Source organism: Dicentrarchus labrax, unplaced genomic scaffold (genome assembly GCF_905237075.1).
Source record: "Dicentrarchus labrax unplaced genomic scaffold, dlabrax2021, whole genome shotgun sequence".
Taxonomy (NCBI): Eukaryota; Metazoa; Chordata; class Actinopteri; family Moronidae; genus Dicentrarchus; species Dicentrarchus labrax.
Genome location: NW_026136705.1, coordinates 9,510,699 through 9,527,689, shown reverse-complemented (window position 1 = coordinate 9,527,689; position 16,991 = coordinate 9,510,699). Strand labels below are relative to the sequence as shown.

Sequence of the window (16,991 nt, the reverse complement as noted above, 5' to 3'; positions counted from 1 at the left end):
GCAATGGACGTCAGTTTAGCACTGCTACTAAGTGCTTCAGTCTTTTTTATTGACCACCTGTCAACAGCCTGCACACAGTGGAGCTATTGGCTAATAATCAGTTATCGACCTATCCCAGTGTCAAAATCACCAGCATATTGTTATGTGGAGTGTGAGCAGGGCAGTGGTCAGAATAGAAAGACACAACACCGGCATATGTCCCTGAGTCATTAACTAGGCATTTCACATCATTCAGCATACTTAATTAGAAAGCTAATTTTGTACAACTTTGATTAGTGCTGGCTTGCACTGAAAGTAATTACCCACCACATTAACTAAGGGGGGAAATTGGGTGTAATTGGAAAAAAAAAAAGCTAAGCACATGAAACAAGTGGCCAGGCTGCAACGGACAGTACAGTACACAGTACAGTGCAGCAGGGGGAAGGCCGCGAGTCAACATTAGGCCCACAGGATGAGTTTGGATGGTGGTGGGCGAGTTAGGTCACAAACCTTTGCTTGTTTATACTGGAACTGAAAGGCGAGCATTGGAGACAGCAGGTGGCCATTGTGTCTGCCCGCTTCATTGATTAATTGCAGTCATTAAGTGGTTAGAAAGTCACCTCACCTGGTGTTAGGGGTGGAATTCACTGGCTGATTAAAATTAATCACAGTCAAAAAGCTGCAGGAAGCAGAGTCCCTGGAGAGCACGCGCCACTAGAGAGAAATTGAGTTTTATTCATGCTCAAGTCAACAGCTGCTAATGCTTCTGTAAACAAACAAACAAACAAACGTGGCTGGCTATATATTTTTTTTTAAATTTCATGGACTTTTATTATTCAAAAATACAGCACAAAAAATACACACAAAAGAAAAAACTGGTTTTCACACAGAGTGCAAACCTCAAAGGAGATCTCCATACAATATTAGTACGCCGATTTCAAAGCTACAGTTAATATTGTTAGTATTTGTCATTAATGTTCTGAGCACATAGAGGGGCAGTAACAGCACTATCCCCCTAATAGCTCTACACAGTTTGTCAGCAGGTGAAAGTCTAACTAGAATTCTACAGGGGCCCATCCTGACAGCAAACTCCCTTCATGTAACACACACACACACACACGCACGCACACACGCACACAACGCACGCACACACACGCACGCACACACACACACACACACACACACACACACACACACACGCACACGCACACGCACGCACACACACGCACACACACACACGCACACACACGCCCCTCCTCTTTTGCCTTAGATATAGATTTGCCAAGCACAGCACGGCAGAGAATCACATATACATACAAACATCATCTTTATATCATTCGACTGTGTTGTGATTAGATAGGGTTACTTCAACAGGATATTTATACATACAGCCAGATCCACTTATGTTATTTTTTGAAAAACCACATAGATTTATGTACTTTTAAATAAAGTTAAAAAAAAACCATGAAGTCATGTTTTGGAATACAAAATCAAAGCTTTTAAGACAGTGATAAAGGTTTTGTTAAGCTCTGGGGGAATTTCTATGGGGTGAGTGGGTGTGTGGGAAATCCTAGACTTGATCGAGGCAACCAAACAATCAATAGGCTCACTGTGTGCTGATTATTATATTGTTCTAGTGGCTGTGGGCTATGATGGCCACTCAGGACAATGCTACTGCACATAGCACAGCGCACATTGCCGGCTGTGCTATGACACAACTCAACTGGGGCGAAAAGGCACAATAGAAGTTTTCAGTATCCAGCTGTGAGGGCTGTGCAGAGGTGAACTGAGGGGAGGTGTGTAAGGCTAAAATAAGGAATAGAATAAGGCGTAGGAGCAAAAAGAAACAGTTTGCCCACTGCAAGTATTTTTACTGTGTTTTCTAAAGTAACAGACCAGATGAGATGTTGGGCTTCCAAAATGTTTTGCAAACAATAGAAGAATGGACATGATTTCAGACATGAGACAAACTGCAAGGACTGGCCTATTGCAACTTACACTGACTGACTGAATGAACATTTATGTTATCCTGAACTGAGAGACTGCAAAATTGACTCAAACCAAAGTGGTTGGAAAGTGGATTCAGAGCAGTACAATTCAGAATTCTAAGGCGTTTCACTTTTGTTCCTCTTTGTGGGCACTTTCTTCATGTACACAGGCTTTATATCCTTCATTAAAAAGTCCAATTAACACTACAGAAGCAATGCACAGTCTGATATTGACCACAGAGAGAAGGTCAAGATATTGGCTCCTTTTAATGCAAATAAGGAGGATTACACACACAGGACATCTGAGGGGGGTGGCCGATACTACAGATGATGATTAAGACTCTATGCTCTTGTCCTGCTAATGCTGTATGTGTGTATGTGTGTGTGTGTGTGTGTTTGGGGAGACCGACATGTTCTGGTGGTCACGGGGGGGTTAGGGGCTGTTGACAGTCAAACACAATCAAAGCCGATTGCTCAGTGAACCTTGCTGTCCAGCTGCCCCCTTATTTTCCTATACACTACCTACTCTAAGATCTCTGGAGGAGGGGTGGGAGTCTTATTGTTTTTTTTTAAGCTCGGTCAAGAAGCAATAATCCACCCAATCACAAGATGTGAGGGCCTGAACCTCCCTCTCACCACCAGCCAATCCTGACCACTTCAGCCCCCCACCCAAACCCCGACTGGACAATTCAAAATGTGAACAACGGTTCAACAGAAAACGGCTGACCTATATAGACAATTTTTCAACTCGGTGGAAGGATAAATTCAGATCTGTGAATTTTCTTCTAATAAGTCTGTCTTTCAGAACATCTCCTTTTACAAGAAAATTGTGGAATTTAAAATGTTTCAGAAACTAGTAGTGGATTGCCTGAAAAATGATCATAGTGTTACGTAGGCATTAAAAGATGATAAATGAACTATACATTTCCCAAACTCCCTTTCACATACATACACTTATATTCACGCACACATACAGCTGCAATTCTATACATACGTGCATGCATACAGCTGGCCAATTAGGGGCCTGGATCTGTTTTGAACAAACAGTGAGGGCCATCTATATTTAAAAAAGAACATGCATTCACTTATGTACAATATAATTTGTATATTGACCATTCTGCTTTATATCCATTTTTCATTGAGAAAGTCCAGGAAGTAAAATTCATAAAAGTTTTTTTTTTTTGTATTTGTATTTGATAAAAATGTAATGTGCTCTGTTGTGATTCCAGTACAACTTAAATTCTCTTCTCAGCACCAGAGCAGAGCCAGGTCTTCATAAGTGGAGTATACTCCCATTTGTAAATAATGAGGAGCTAAAAGTCAGGCGAGTCAGACTATCCCAGCTCTTCCTCCATCTTCATCTTCATTGGCTTGTGTCCTACTCCCTTCCTCCGTTCCCTCCCCTTGTTGCACGATCTCCTCTCGAGTAGAGGACAGGCTAGACGATTGAGCCGTCCCTGTTCTGGGCAGGGATCATGACGGGGATGCCCCCCATGCGGCTGAGGTTGGGGCCAGCCATCTTGACAGCATTGGGCGGGGGCAGAGGGGCATGGCTCGGAGGTCTCTCAAACTCCTCTGATGAGGGAATCTTGTCGTACTGGGGCTTCAGGGCGTACTCGTGCAGGTTGGAAGGCGACATGGAGCCCAGGGACGAACGCTGGCTGCCCACGGTGAAGCTGCGCGCCGTTGAAACGCGACTCTTAGGAGGGGGCACGTCCTCTCTGAGAGGAAACGGAGACAGCAGCACATATAGACAATAAGACAAAACTATAAACTCACTTTTATTAAATTACCTGAATGTCAAGACAGAGAAATTGAACATAGAAAATGAGTTTCTCCTCAGGTGCTATAAACCAAAATAAAGTTTGATGACACACAGGTATAAAAGTCTGGAATGTCTGGCACTTGCTGCCCACAGTGAGGAAAACAATGAATACTTAAGGAGTCTGCATGAGTCATTTCAAGAGCGAAACATGATTGGACTCAATAAAGAGGGACAAATAATTGGAGCTGGCCCGTTTGATTGGTTAGGGCAGTGTCTGCACTGCTCAGCCACACAGACTGTGTAATAGCCTGTAGAGATTGAGCTGAGCAACCAAATACAGCTATGTCCTCTACTCCCTCTGCCACCACATTAACAACTAATAAGCAGCAATAATCCAGTTAAATGCTCAATCAAACTGAGCCTGAGGGGCCAGAGCTTGTTTAGTCCACAGCTTCATGCTGTGGTGTTTCAGTGAATATGTGTCTGTGTATACGAGACAGGACCACTGGTCTAATCCTCTTTGTCTAAGACCACAATGTGACACTGCTCACGCTGTAGGACAGATTCAGTCCGCAGCAGAGTGATAGTAAGCCCAGGGGTTGTACAGAGCCCGTGGGCCGGATGGATAGTTGGATGGTGAGGGGGGGTTAGGGTAGGTTGCTCTGGAGGGGGGTGGGGGGACAGCCAGCAGCAGACATTACACAGAATCCACAGAGCAAACAAAGCTTTCAAACTGATTACCACAGCTGTTTATTTGAGGAAGGGTAAAAAAAAGAAAAACGCTGATGGAGAAAAAACATTTTCATGGTTGCTGGAGACGCGTTGTTGTGTGTGCATGTGTGTGTATCTGAGATGACCACAGGTCATATTACATGGAGAGCTGAGAGTGATCACATGTACCCTATAGCATTCTTGCCGCTTAATTCAATATTATACAAACTGAGACCCATTTCTCACTATATAGCAAAGAGTAAACAGTATTACAATATTCTTCCATCAAACGGGAGCTTTGGGTATCTGTAAGCTCGATCTCATTGATGTTTTCCTGACTGTACCTGATCTCATTGCAGATTTCCTTCTCGTACTTCTTCCTGTGTCGGGCACGGCAGCAGCAGAAGAGGATGATGGCAATAATGATGAGGATCAGGAGAACGGTGATTATGGCTGCTGCGACGATGCCGGCAGTGTTGGGAGCTGAAAAACACAAGGAAGAAAAAGGGTCGGATGGTTTCGTAAATGTAATGTGGGTAGCAATGACTTCAACATGACATAATAACATAACATAACATTCTGCGTCCAACGGAGACCTCAAAATACAGTGCTGGATTATTTTGTTAAGTATAGTGGCGCTTTGACTGTGGCTTTGGGTGTCCATGCCTCGTAACAATCAAGAAACTGCATTTTAGCATCTAGCACTTCTCAGCTAATCATATGGAAAAAAAGTTTCCAAAAAGTTAAAAGTTGTTATTATTGTTATTGAAGAACGAATACCTCTGACACATTCTGCAGCACCACACTTTATAAGCACACTAACAAGATGGTGCTGTTTTGGTGGAACATTTGCATGTGGGCAATTAAATGTGTTTGTACTGTTAGTGACCAGGTTAGGGTAACTTGCTATGTTGAGTGTGTAGGTTGCTAGTTTGAAGGTTGTTGTTGTTTCATGCAGCGAAGGGGATTTGGAGTTTGAGTCAAACTAGTTGATGAATTGTAATGACTTTGGAGTTCTTTATACCTACTCAACATCGGCATTTTAGCATTGCTAGTGTGAGCATGTTAGCAAGCTGACATCAGCATTTATCTCAAAACACTGCTTCACAAAGCTGTCAATATTACATCATGATTATACCATTGCTAATGTATATATCTTGGTCAGCTGGATACATACCTGTACTCTTGAAGGTACAAAAGGTAGGGGTACATAGGTTAGTGCATCAACAGTAAGTTAGTTGGATACTCACGAGGTGTCACATTGAGATACAGTGTACATTCCTCAGTGCCAACACGGTTGCTGGCAGTGCAGCGGTAGGTGCCAGATGCACTGGCAGATGCGTTCCTCACGTTAATGGAACCTCCCACAGGATCTGTAGTGAGGGCAAAGAACACATCAATGAAGAGATGACAGCGTTAAACAGAAAGAGGACATGAGTGTGAAAACTATTCTTTATTTGTTTGGTAGTGCTGGTGAAAGGGTCTATTACCCAACACAGCGGAGGCGGGCAGCAGCTTGTTGTCACTGGTCTTCTCCCAGGTGTATTTCAGGGGATTGGTGCCCTCGCTAGATATGCACCTCAGCATAACGTCTTTGCCTTCCTGTGCAGGGCCTTCCATGTAGCACCTGGGCTTTGATGGCTTCACTGTGGAGAGAAAAGGAAAGGAGGAAAGTGATTAAGAGAGTTGAGAAATAGACACAACCAGGTGGCCGCATTAGCTCAGAAAAACAGTCCTCCTGCCTGCCACCCTGTTATTTTTCAATCTTTCATGGGCAGGTTTTGTGTGTGTATTGTGTGTTCCTGAAGTTGATTTCCTCCCTTGCTCAAAGCAGCAGTCATCAGCGTAATGAGAGCAGTAATCAGAGTAATTGATACAGCTGCTGTCATTACAGGAGCTGTCACTCAGGGTAATCGCAAGGAAGAAGGGAGATGTGTGCCATTGGACACAAACACACGTGTACAGAGCGTTCAGGGTTAATGATGGAGGCAAAGCTTTCCGTCTTCAAGCCGAACGTTTGCAAACACTCCTCGGTCAGTCAGAGCGCTGGCATGAGATGAGATGGGGGATTCAAAAACAAACAGAGCTCTAAATTAAAAGCAGACCAACTCCAGTGAAACCCAGACACACAGTCAGCCAAGTAGAAAGGGGCGGGGGGCCACAGTCCAAGCCTGTGCTCTGTGTTCACTGACAGAAAGCTGACATCATGGTGTGGTAATAATGGGTTCTGTAACAACAAAACCATGGAGTGGGGCTCTCCACATCTGAACCAGGTGTCAGGCGGGAGGGGGGAGCTTAGCAGGCATAACCGTAAGGATTAACAGTAGACCGACAGTACTGAGTGCTCCTACTAATCTAATAAACACACATGGGGTCAGGGCGGAGCGGGTAAAACAGAGAGTGGGAGAGCAAAAATTAAGCAAGCGCTGATGGACAGATGGTGGAGTGATGAGGGCCAAGGCTGTACAGCTCCTCACTCAATGGCCTGCTGTAGTGCTGCACCTACACACACATTCACACGACACCCAGTAAATGTCAGAGAGCTATGACATTTTGAATGCATCTTTTAAAGGTGAAAGTCAACTCGACGCGTCCGAGGGCTGTAACACACAGCTCCTCACATTAGGACTGCTGTCTGATGAGCAGATTTATTTGTTTGAAAGATGAGGTCAAAGAAGAAGGTGACAGAGGCTGGAGGAGCACGGAGAGATAAAGAGCAGAGCGATACAGCCAACCTGGCTCTGTTAAACGAACAATGAATAGAGATTTATGAGTTGCACAAGGCTATCTTGTGGATGAGATAAGTACAAAAGGATTGCTAGATTGTGGTACTCACTGCGGTCAGGAGGCGCACAACTCCAAAGAGTGACGACAGATTGTTGAATGGTAAAGTGACATATAAGCGACTAGGGGGCACTAAAGCCAGGCAGACAGAATTAAAGAGATTGGCTGCTGAGCTCTGCAGTGAGATCCGGGATGCCATGAGGATTGTCTGGACTTGAGGCAGGCAGAGCTAAATGATTGGCTGTTGAGACAGGTGGGGTCTAGTCGGAAACAGTTGTGAGAGTTGCTGTCATGCAATGCTGAACTGCAGGTGGCTACTCTCCTCCTGTTAACTTCAATGTCCTGCTGCAACCAGAGGAGAATACACAAGGAGGGGACGCTCCCTCCTGTACACTACCTGGACATCATGTACACTGCAGGTGTCAGCATGCATGTATACCTGCAAGTGGCAGTGTTTGTGACAAGCCACAGCAACGCCCAGCGCATAGATTCAAGTGTGTTCGTGCACACATGTGCATGCACGTCTCTGCTGTTCATGGGACCGTCCACCTTGTGACAAGATCAACCTGAAGGTAAAATGCAGAGCAGGCAAGATGTCCTCGCCTCTCCTTGTCAGTGATTCTTTGTTAAGAACACCCCTGCCCCTGGGGTCAGTAGCTAGCAGCCTGTCAGCTTCTGTAGCCCCAAGCTATCCCCCTCTCAAATGAGAGCACGCACGCACCTGCATTTTATCCACAATGAGTTGGAAGTTGGATTTACATTTTAGCCGCTAAGCTGATTTTCTTATCCACAGCAGGATCAACAAATAAAATCAGTTGATCAAAACAACAATCAAAATAAGGAGTATGAGAACAACTAAAACCAACATCTTGACAGAAGATACAACATAGTTAGAAAGATCATATATAAGACTAATAACTGCTTTTGTTGGATGATATATTATCCCAGAAATAATTGTGAAAATCAACATTGTAATTTGACAATTTTATGGCATTGATAGAATGATATACAGCCTTTCATAGAGTAATGAACTTTTCATTTTTAAGAATATACAGATATTGGAATCAGGGTTTGAAAAAAAAAAAAATATATCCTTGATAAAAACCTTACAAACCACAATAGACTCATTCCTAAAACAGGCAATATAGTAATGGTAGAGACACCCCTGCTGTTTATTCTGGCAAACGTTGGTGACATTCTTAAATGAGAACGTTCACCTAAAATGATAATTAACATACAACTTTAACCTACTGTTACTTTCTGTTTTATACAGGGTTGGTTAATTAACACTGACCATCATTTAAAAATAGAAAAGCACTAAAACAAGTGACAGATCAGCAGGCTTACTAACCTCCCTCACTGGTGAGGAATGTGGAACTGTTACAGGGCAGAGAAGCCACCACAGCCAGTGTACAAGCATTAGTATCAGCAGTGATTCACTTTTTCATGTTGCTTCTGGTCAGATCAATTAAATGTAAAATAGCCTTTCCAAGGGCTTTATCAATGGTTCTTCAGGTCAGCTGTAGACACAGTTAATGATCAGATTATCTGTAGCCATTCATCTCCTTTATTACAGAACTGCTAAGGTGGCTCCACAACATGACAGTGGAACCGGTTTATTTTCCAATAGCTCATGTCTTTCTGGATGAGCTAGTTGGTGCAGTGCCGTCACTTCTGTACACATGATATCATGTCAACAGGAACAGCCGCCATTTTATGAAGCCTGTCCTATCTTTAGAAAGGAGAAACTATTCTGATAACAGGGCTGCGATAATAGCACAATACACAGCTTATCCCACAACACACACGAATGCAGCACATGCCGGTTGTTTTTCCCATATGCAAATATCAGGCGGTTTCGGGAGGCGATTCACTTTCGACATCATTTAGTCAGTCAGTCATTTAGTCAGTTGACCGATCAGCAAGGCCACTGTGTGTGTGTGTGTGTGTGTGTGTGTGTGTGTGTGTGTGTGTGTTTGCCTAGGGAGTGAATCATCTGACTTATACAACTCTGATGTGTCACCCATCTCACCCTGCACAATAAAAAGCCAGCTTAGTGCTACATTCCATTTCTGAGGTTTGTCCACATATTTTAAAAGACAGGATGACACTGTACACTTTGAAAATGATTTGGAATACTCATGGATCGATTATTTGTTTAATTACCTATGCCTGTAGTATCCAATATTTTAATTAAGGTTACAAAATTATGTGCAATCATTATATATTGTAATGTTCCCTTTTGATATTCAATAAGTATATTGTTAATATACTTACTAATATATAAATAAAAATCAGGATTACCATTTTAGACATAATCACAGAGCATCTAGGGTGAATAGAGAATCACAAAGGGGGCAATGCTCTACAGCCTCCAGGAAGGTTATGCACCCGATTTGAGAAGGGATTACGTCAAAACAGCCAAGGAGGGAAAAGGGTGTGTGATTTGGTGTATTTCAAATGAGAGAGGGATAATTTACCCAGTGAGAAGACACACAAAAAACCTCACTTACCCATGACAATCAGCAGCATCTTCCTGCTGCGGATCCCGGGAGCCTTCTTCACCTTGCACTGGTAGGTGCCCGAGTCCGACGACTTCAGCCCTGTCAGGTTGATGGAGGCATCGCCGTTCTTGGGGTCGGCTGAGTTGAAGTGGACTCTACCCTTCATGGGTTCATAGTAGTCCTCGTATGCCCTGTCACCCGAGTACAGGATCACCTGTATGTGCAGTGCAGGAAAACAGAGTCTGAGTTAAGAACTTAAACCTACTTAGAATGATGTTTATGAAAATGAAAGTCCATTTGGAAAACAAATAACACAAAGGCCTTGAAATGACAGTTGTGTGCTTTCTGAAAGTAAAGGCTGTGCTCACTGAACCAATCAAAATATATGGAAGAGAGAAGCACCCTCTCTTTTATGTCTGCAATGCCCTTCAGTCTGGCTGCCTGTGCTGTTCTACCCATTCTGTGCTTAAGAAGAATTAAGGTGGAACAACAAAGCGACCACTGTGAAGCCAAATCAACACCTGCTGTGTCAACAAAGAGCAGTAGCCCCCAATTCTGTCCCACCGCTTCCCCACACACCCACACACACACACACACACACACACACACACACACACACACACACACACACACACACACACACACACACACACACACACACACACACACACACAGACAGTCTGGGTCATGAAAGCAGCAAGGAAATGCCTAGAAATAAAGACCAGGTGGAGCCAACCAGGAAGCTCATAGCTAGTAGCTGGGGAGGAGGGAAAAAACTAAAACACAAAGAAACGAACAAGGAAGGGTATAAGAAAAGCAAACAACAATGAAAAGAGTTCTCATTCTCTTTCATAGACACTGGCATATTCTTCCACATTTCCATGGAGACAGTCATCAACAGGCTTTTCTGTGCCACGATCAACACCAGACACAGCAATACCCCTGGGTAGAGAGGAGGAGAGAGGAAAAAGACTAAACATGCAGGAGGAGAGGAAGAATAATGAACCCATCAGTGGAGGCAGAGCACTCAAAGGAAGCACGAGAGGAGCAAAACAAAAGGGAAACAGTGTCAGTGAGGTTGTGATGCATCTTCAGCGAGTTGCCATTCCACTCCATTTCCAAGTGGAAGATTCATTCTTGGAGCTGCAAGGCAGGCGTGCTCACAACGGGCGCCATGTTCATCTTGTACATATTAGCCCCGTAAACAGGTAATGCAGTTAAAATTCCTCCGCACTCTCAGGGGAGGGAAATCTATCCTTCTAACTTCACTGGGGATCAGAACATCAGCAGTAATAACAGCAATATGCGAGATGAGACCACGGAGGAGAGGAAATTAAATTGCCCCAAGCTCAGCCAGACAAGAACTCTCACTTGGGCTTAACCACTTCAGAGGCACACAGATGGGAATGCTTACACACATGCACACCTCTAGCAAAAAATCTGAACTGCACAATAACCTTGAGAATCATGATCCAATGAAAAAAAAATCCCATAAAGAGCCTGGGGAATGAAAATGAAAAGGGCAAATGACTAGACAAGCTGGCGGGGGCTGGAAAGGACAGAAGAGTACCACTGTGTGCTGCGTTTCATAACAGGTAGGACGCTCAATGATACAATCGCCACCTGGCCTGGCCATTCTCAGTGGATGGATCATGCTGCAGAAGTGAAAGACCTCTATTGGCCAGGCTTCGTTTTCATCAGACACATGTGAAAATGAGGTCATTGTCATGTGATGCTATTGCTCAGGGAGGGAAGAGGAAGAGCCGCAGATCATTTGAGAGGCAAAGCAGAGAGCCGTGATACCTGTATACTCTAAACAACCTGCAGAGCTCTGGGAGTGCAACATCGTGTCTTTGAGCTCCCACAGAGGCTTTTGACTTGAATGACGTGAAGTGCTTCTGCCACATACTGTCACAGGAGCAGCTCTGCTAGGTTAAGGTTAAAGCAGAATCCTCAACTGTATGAAAATGGATCAAGTGTCCTTCAACACTGAGGCTATGAAGAGCGTACGTGGCCATGAGCATTCACCATCATCACTAATGTTCAAACAAACTGTCATGGCTTTACATCCAAATCCTCCAATACTTTGTCAACATGCACAAATCTTCAGTAAACAAAAGGCTCTGCTGCTGCGCTCAAGGACAAAAGAGACCATTTGTAAGATATGGTATAATGCTATGCATTTTTAATGTATTTTTCCAAGTAAATTCCTCCCCCATTCTAACCATTCACATTTAGTTTCATAATTGTTTCCCTTGCTGTTCTCACAGCGGTGGTAAATACTCAGGGCACACCCTCCTTTCAGCTAATCTGTAGCCAGGCAATGAGAGCCTAATGCAAATGACTGTTACTGTAGGCATGCCTGGCATCTCTCATCCGAACCCAACAAAGAAACATGCATTAGCTATGCTTCACCACCCACAAAAAGGCCCTGATGATATGTCGAATATGTCAGATGAAGGAGGCAATCACTATCCACCAGACACTGGACTGAGTGGATAATGCTGTGGTATTACTTCTGATTGCATCAACGCAAAGAAAACGCAGATGGAATATATGGTACATTAATATGAACAAAATTCTTGTAGTAAGGGTTATCTACATGTGCCAGGCACGCCATACAACCTGTCTCCCTCCTTGCAAAAACATGGCTTTGAGTTCCCAGTTATATGACCCCGTAGACTGATCCTGTAAACTAGTTCTCCACTTTAAACTTTTATCTGATTGTGGCGGTGCCTTTAAGAGCAGCCTGGATTTGTACATCTCATGTGACCAAAGGTTCACCATGCTTTCTGAGCATCTGAGAGCCTCTAGCTATAAAGTTTAGCCTTCACTCTCATTTCCTTGCCTGACCTGGTAGCTTTGGTCCTCGCAGATCGGCCTAATCCTACTTTACACTGTCACATATATTAAAGCAGCCCCTTGGAATTAATATGCCGCTAATTACAAAGCATTTACTTAGCATGACTTCATATTGGTTAAAGGCGATACAAATGAATTAGCGTGCATTTATATAGCGAAAAAAATCTGATAGGTCAAGGAGAACAAATGCGTTCAGAGTGAGATGTCGGGCCAGTTTAAATTCCTACAAAGGTTTGGCAACATTAAAGGGTGTGCAGACAGACCTTAGCAAAATGGCACGTTATAAAAAAAGATTGTGGAAACTGATGCCATTTGGGAACATTTGATATATTTCTACAGCTGCATTCAGACAAGAAGAGGAAGAGACCCGACTAGGGAACCACCCACACTGAATTCTGTGCTCCCTTGTACCGTCATTGAGACACTGGTGAAATAAAAGAACATTTTATAATAATAAATAATAAAAGAAAAAAAGAAAATTTAAAAAGAGTCGATATTAAAATTGAAATCAAAAGAACCAGTGATATATTAAGAATAAACAATGATATAGATCCCTTTTCTCCACCCCTCTAGTTAACGATTCGGAGTAAAAACAAGTCGGGTGAAGACAAACAGATAGGGGTAATTGGCGTCTCCTCAATGGCACAACTCCACACACGGAGAAGGCAGCGACCAGAAGCAGGCATACATAGGTCTACCTGGGTGAGAGGAGGGCTGGCTGGGTCAGTGGACTGGACAGAAAGGACCGTGGGTGGATGACAGAGACAGAGAAGCCTAATGATGAGCCTGTGACCTATTTCCAACATTCGGCCAAAAAACAAACAAAAAAAAAACCTTAAAGCCACAGGATACAGGGGGGAAAAAAAGAGAGTGGAGGAGAGGGATGAGAAGGCTTTGTGACAGGTGGGACGTGGGGAGAGCAGAGAGCCACGGGGGAGGACCACACCACTGGAACGATCTGTAGCAAGAATCTGTCTCTATGGCTGTGAAAGCCCTGAGGGCGAGTGGAGACCCTGTAGAGTTATGTAGTCTTCCCTTTCCATGGCTGACAGCCATGTTGGAAAGGAAAGACACTTCCTGGGATAAAGAGAGCTCCCATCGCTCCCACTACGGGCCTGTGAGAGCACTGCAGAGAACAAATGCTCAAAAGAAGTGCATGTGGCTCAAATTACATTTGTCTTTTATACTGTATACCTCCTATATTACATCTCGAGAAAACACACACCTAACATAGAACCTATATTGCATTTCACCTCTTGCACACCAGACCACACAGACACCACCGCAACAGAACAGTTAGTGCAGAACCACACGCTGCAAACAAATGAGGGGCTTTTAAAGTCTAAAATTATTAAATAAAATTAAATAAAACTATGAAAAAAAGAAAGCACTGATTTCTGTTTTTGACGTATTGTTATGTGTGCGAAAGAATTTCTAAAGCAACACACAGAAGTTCAGGTTGGAAAAGATTCTATCAACTACCTATCAGAAGGCAAGAACAAAGCTCAACTTCTCTGAACACAGATAAAAGTTGATTAGAGAGCACATAACAGCCAAATGTACTTTCATATGCTATCTTTGAAACAAAACTGTATTTTCAAGGTTTGTTGGAAATATCTACACGTACCACTTTGTCCTCTTTCTGGTTGTCAGATGACAACAAGCTCCATTCAATATCCAGTGGTCCAGAATCTTCAGGGGCCAGAGAGAACTGGCAGTCCAGCTTCACACTTTGACCACTGGCCTTCTCCATAGATGTCGGGCCCGTAGATGTAATCTCGAGACCAGAGGCCACACCTGTACAGAAACATGTAAAGAGATAAATTAATGTCAGCACTGCAACATGCATGATAATAAAACAACAGTACAACGGGGTTCCAGCACCCCGACGCAATTTCAGCAGTTTCTGCAGTGTTCACTTTATTCAATTTAAGACTTTTTAATACCCTTTTAATATCACATCAAATGCCATATAATACCCATTTCACGATGAAAACCAGGACAATAAGGCCTACCATTATTTATCAAGTACATTCATTTATTGACATTTATATCACATTGTTGCCTGTACGTCCCAGCTCTATAGACCATTTTGAATGTGAATATTTAAAAACTTTAGACTCTGACACACATAATAATGATGCCCACTATAACCTTTGATTAGGAAAAAACATCTAGACACTGTTAATTAGCCCAACATAATTTATAAATTCAACATTTGTGCTAGCAAGATTTTACCTGGAATTTAGTAATTCATTTGATCTCTTGCCTTCCTCTCTAGCTTTGCCAACACACACAGTCTTTCAATTAACTGTTGAAGTGTATTCACTGCTCATAACAGTTTATGAATGAAAGAACCTTTGTGATTAATAGCTTACAACATTTTGACCTTTTTTTGGGGGTGAATGACAATGTCCTTTTTAAAATAACAGAAGAGCACAGACTGTAAATTCATTTAGAAGGTGACTCATTCAATTCAAGGTTTTTCAGTCATGTATAATTCTGTTGCTTGCATCCGACTGTATCATTTAGATGCAAAGTTGATGAAAATTGTTTTGTAGTGACTTGCTTTACAGAAATATTTCCAGTCAGCTGTCAAATGTTTTGAGTTGGGGAATGTGTCACCCATAAAATAAATATGGCTACATCTTGTCTGAGAAGTAACTCCTAAAATATGCATAATGTAAATCATACAGGGGAAAAAAAGATTAATAGAGCAGAATGTAGCTGAAGGAATGATAATAAAGAGAAACTGTAGCCCATCACCAAACTGGAGCAGACTCTTAAGCATTTATTCTTAGAACGAATAAACATAATTTCCTGGTGACATCAACTGGGTTAAGATTCTCCATTCAATAAGAGATTTAAGCCGCGGCAAGGAACACAGTCCATAGAGAATGGAGTTGTCACATGCTGCCTCGACACATTAAAATCCATCTGACAGCCTGCCACCTTCCAGTCAGCGTGCGGGGGGAGAACAGCTTTATATATAAAAAAAGAAATCACCACAATATGTTGCTGCTGAAAAAGCGCTGTAAATGCAGAACACTTAACACGTCACACAAATGACATCAAACACGTGGAACTGAAATTTTCTGCTGATAATAAAAAGAGAATTTTTACTCCATCTCAAAACATAAAAACCATAGCATTTTCCTTAGCTATATCTGCATCTCATTTAACTGTATTCACACTGTCATATAGAGCTGACTCTAATGTGCAGTGATAATTGGTTAAACAGCAGCCAAACCTGGCAACTGTAAACACTTAACCTGTTAAACCTCTTTTCTCTTCCTGGAAAGGTTTCTTCATTGATTACAAGGTATCCATAAAAGACAAACCAATGAGAGCACATGCATCTATGCAAACAGAAATGGAACTCAACCAGTGTGCATTATGCATGTCGTACTGTAGTGCAGATGATTTGTACCAGGGCTACAATCACCCTTAAATTCTGTATGAGCTACAGAAACTTGCAGTCCCTTCCAACTTCCAACCCACCTGACCACTACCTTTGTTTTATTAATCTGACAATGTGGCAGGTAGCGGACATGAAGGAGGGCACTTAACAGAACAGCACCCAACGTTATGTATCTATCTGCTTCTATTCAGCTTCTCAGTCAAATATACAAACAGTATGGGCAAGATCAAGGTGACAATTATGGATATATAAGTAAGAAACTGGAAAATAAAAATATTTATCTTGTAGTGTTTGGATATTGAGACAAAGAGGATGTTGCCAGCTGATTGTGTAAAGGAAGTTTCTAGATCCTGGCCCTTAGGGTAAGGAGCGTGTAAGCTACAGGTTGAGGTCCCTGCCGCATCTCATGTCCATCAGCTCATATTCTGCCTCAAACCTCACTTCTTGCCCCTGGGCTGTGGCCGACAACTGAATGAAAATACACCACAGAGGATTTTACGCACACATATAGAGAGTGACAGTCTTAGTCACACCCACTATTGTTGAAGCTCAGAGCCTTTGAGCACTTGATATGGTCGCAAAGCACAAGCATAGTTTTATTCCCCAGCTGCCGGTGCTGCAGCTGATCGTTTCAGCCCACAGATTTTGACAGACGCCCTTGATGGGAACGATCCATCGCCTTGAGCAGAGGCAAGAGAAACGAGGAGCAATATAAGGGAGAACTGAGATATGTGTCTATCACTGTCAAAACGGATACACGGCTTGGCATCTGCATGACGGAAAGCTGTGTCAATTCATCAAGCACTTAAAGAAGCTGGGGCATTTTTCAAAGTTGCTTGGAAAGGGGAGAAAATTGCCTTCTGTGAGAAAAAGAAAGTATTCAGCTGGAACAATTTATTGGCAGGACTGGTTTCTCTGACGCAGTGCTCAAAATTAAGGATGTAATGTTGTCCCGGGAACAATAAAAATAGCACCTG

At 42.9% G+C, this 16,991-nt stretch overlaps 1 protein-coding gene across 1 annotated transcript in view; it reads right to left on the bottom strand.

Annotated features, from left to right (window-relative positions):
- Nucleotides 1-784: 784 nt before the first annotated feature.
- cxadr (CXADR Ig-like cell adhesion molecule) overlaps nucleotides 785-16,991 on the bottom strand; it is a 38,323-nt gene continuing 22,116 nt past the window's right edge. The window contains exons 2-7 of the mRNA XM_051400385.1: nucleotides 14,221-14,390; nucleotides 9,741-9,945; nucleotides 5,934-6,089; nucleotides 5,694-5,816; nucleotides 4,788-4,926; nucleotides 785-3,688 (exon numbers count right to left, since the gene is read on the bottom strand). Of these exons, the coding sequence (XP_051256345.1) occupies nucleotides 3,406-3,688; nucleotides 4,788-4,926; nucleotides 5,694-5,816; nucleotides 5,934-6,089; nucleotides 9,741-9,945; nucleotides 14,221-14,390 (1,076 nt within the window). The 3' untranslated portion in view covers nucleotides 785-3,405. The remainder of the gene's footprint in view (nucleotides 3,689-4,787; nucleotides 4,927-5,693; nucleotides 5,817-5,933; nucleotides 6,090-9,740; nucleotides 9,946-14,220; nucleotides 14,391-16,991) is intronic.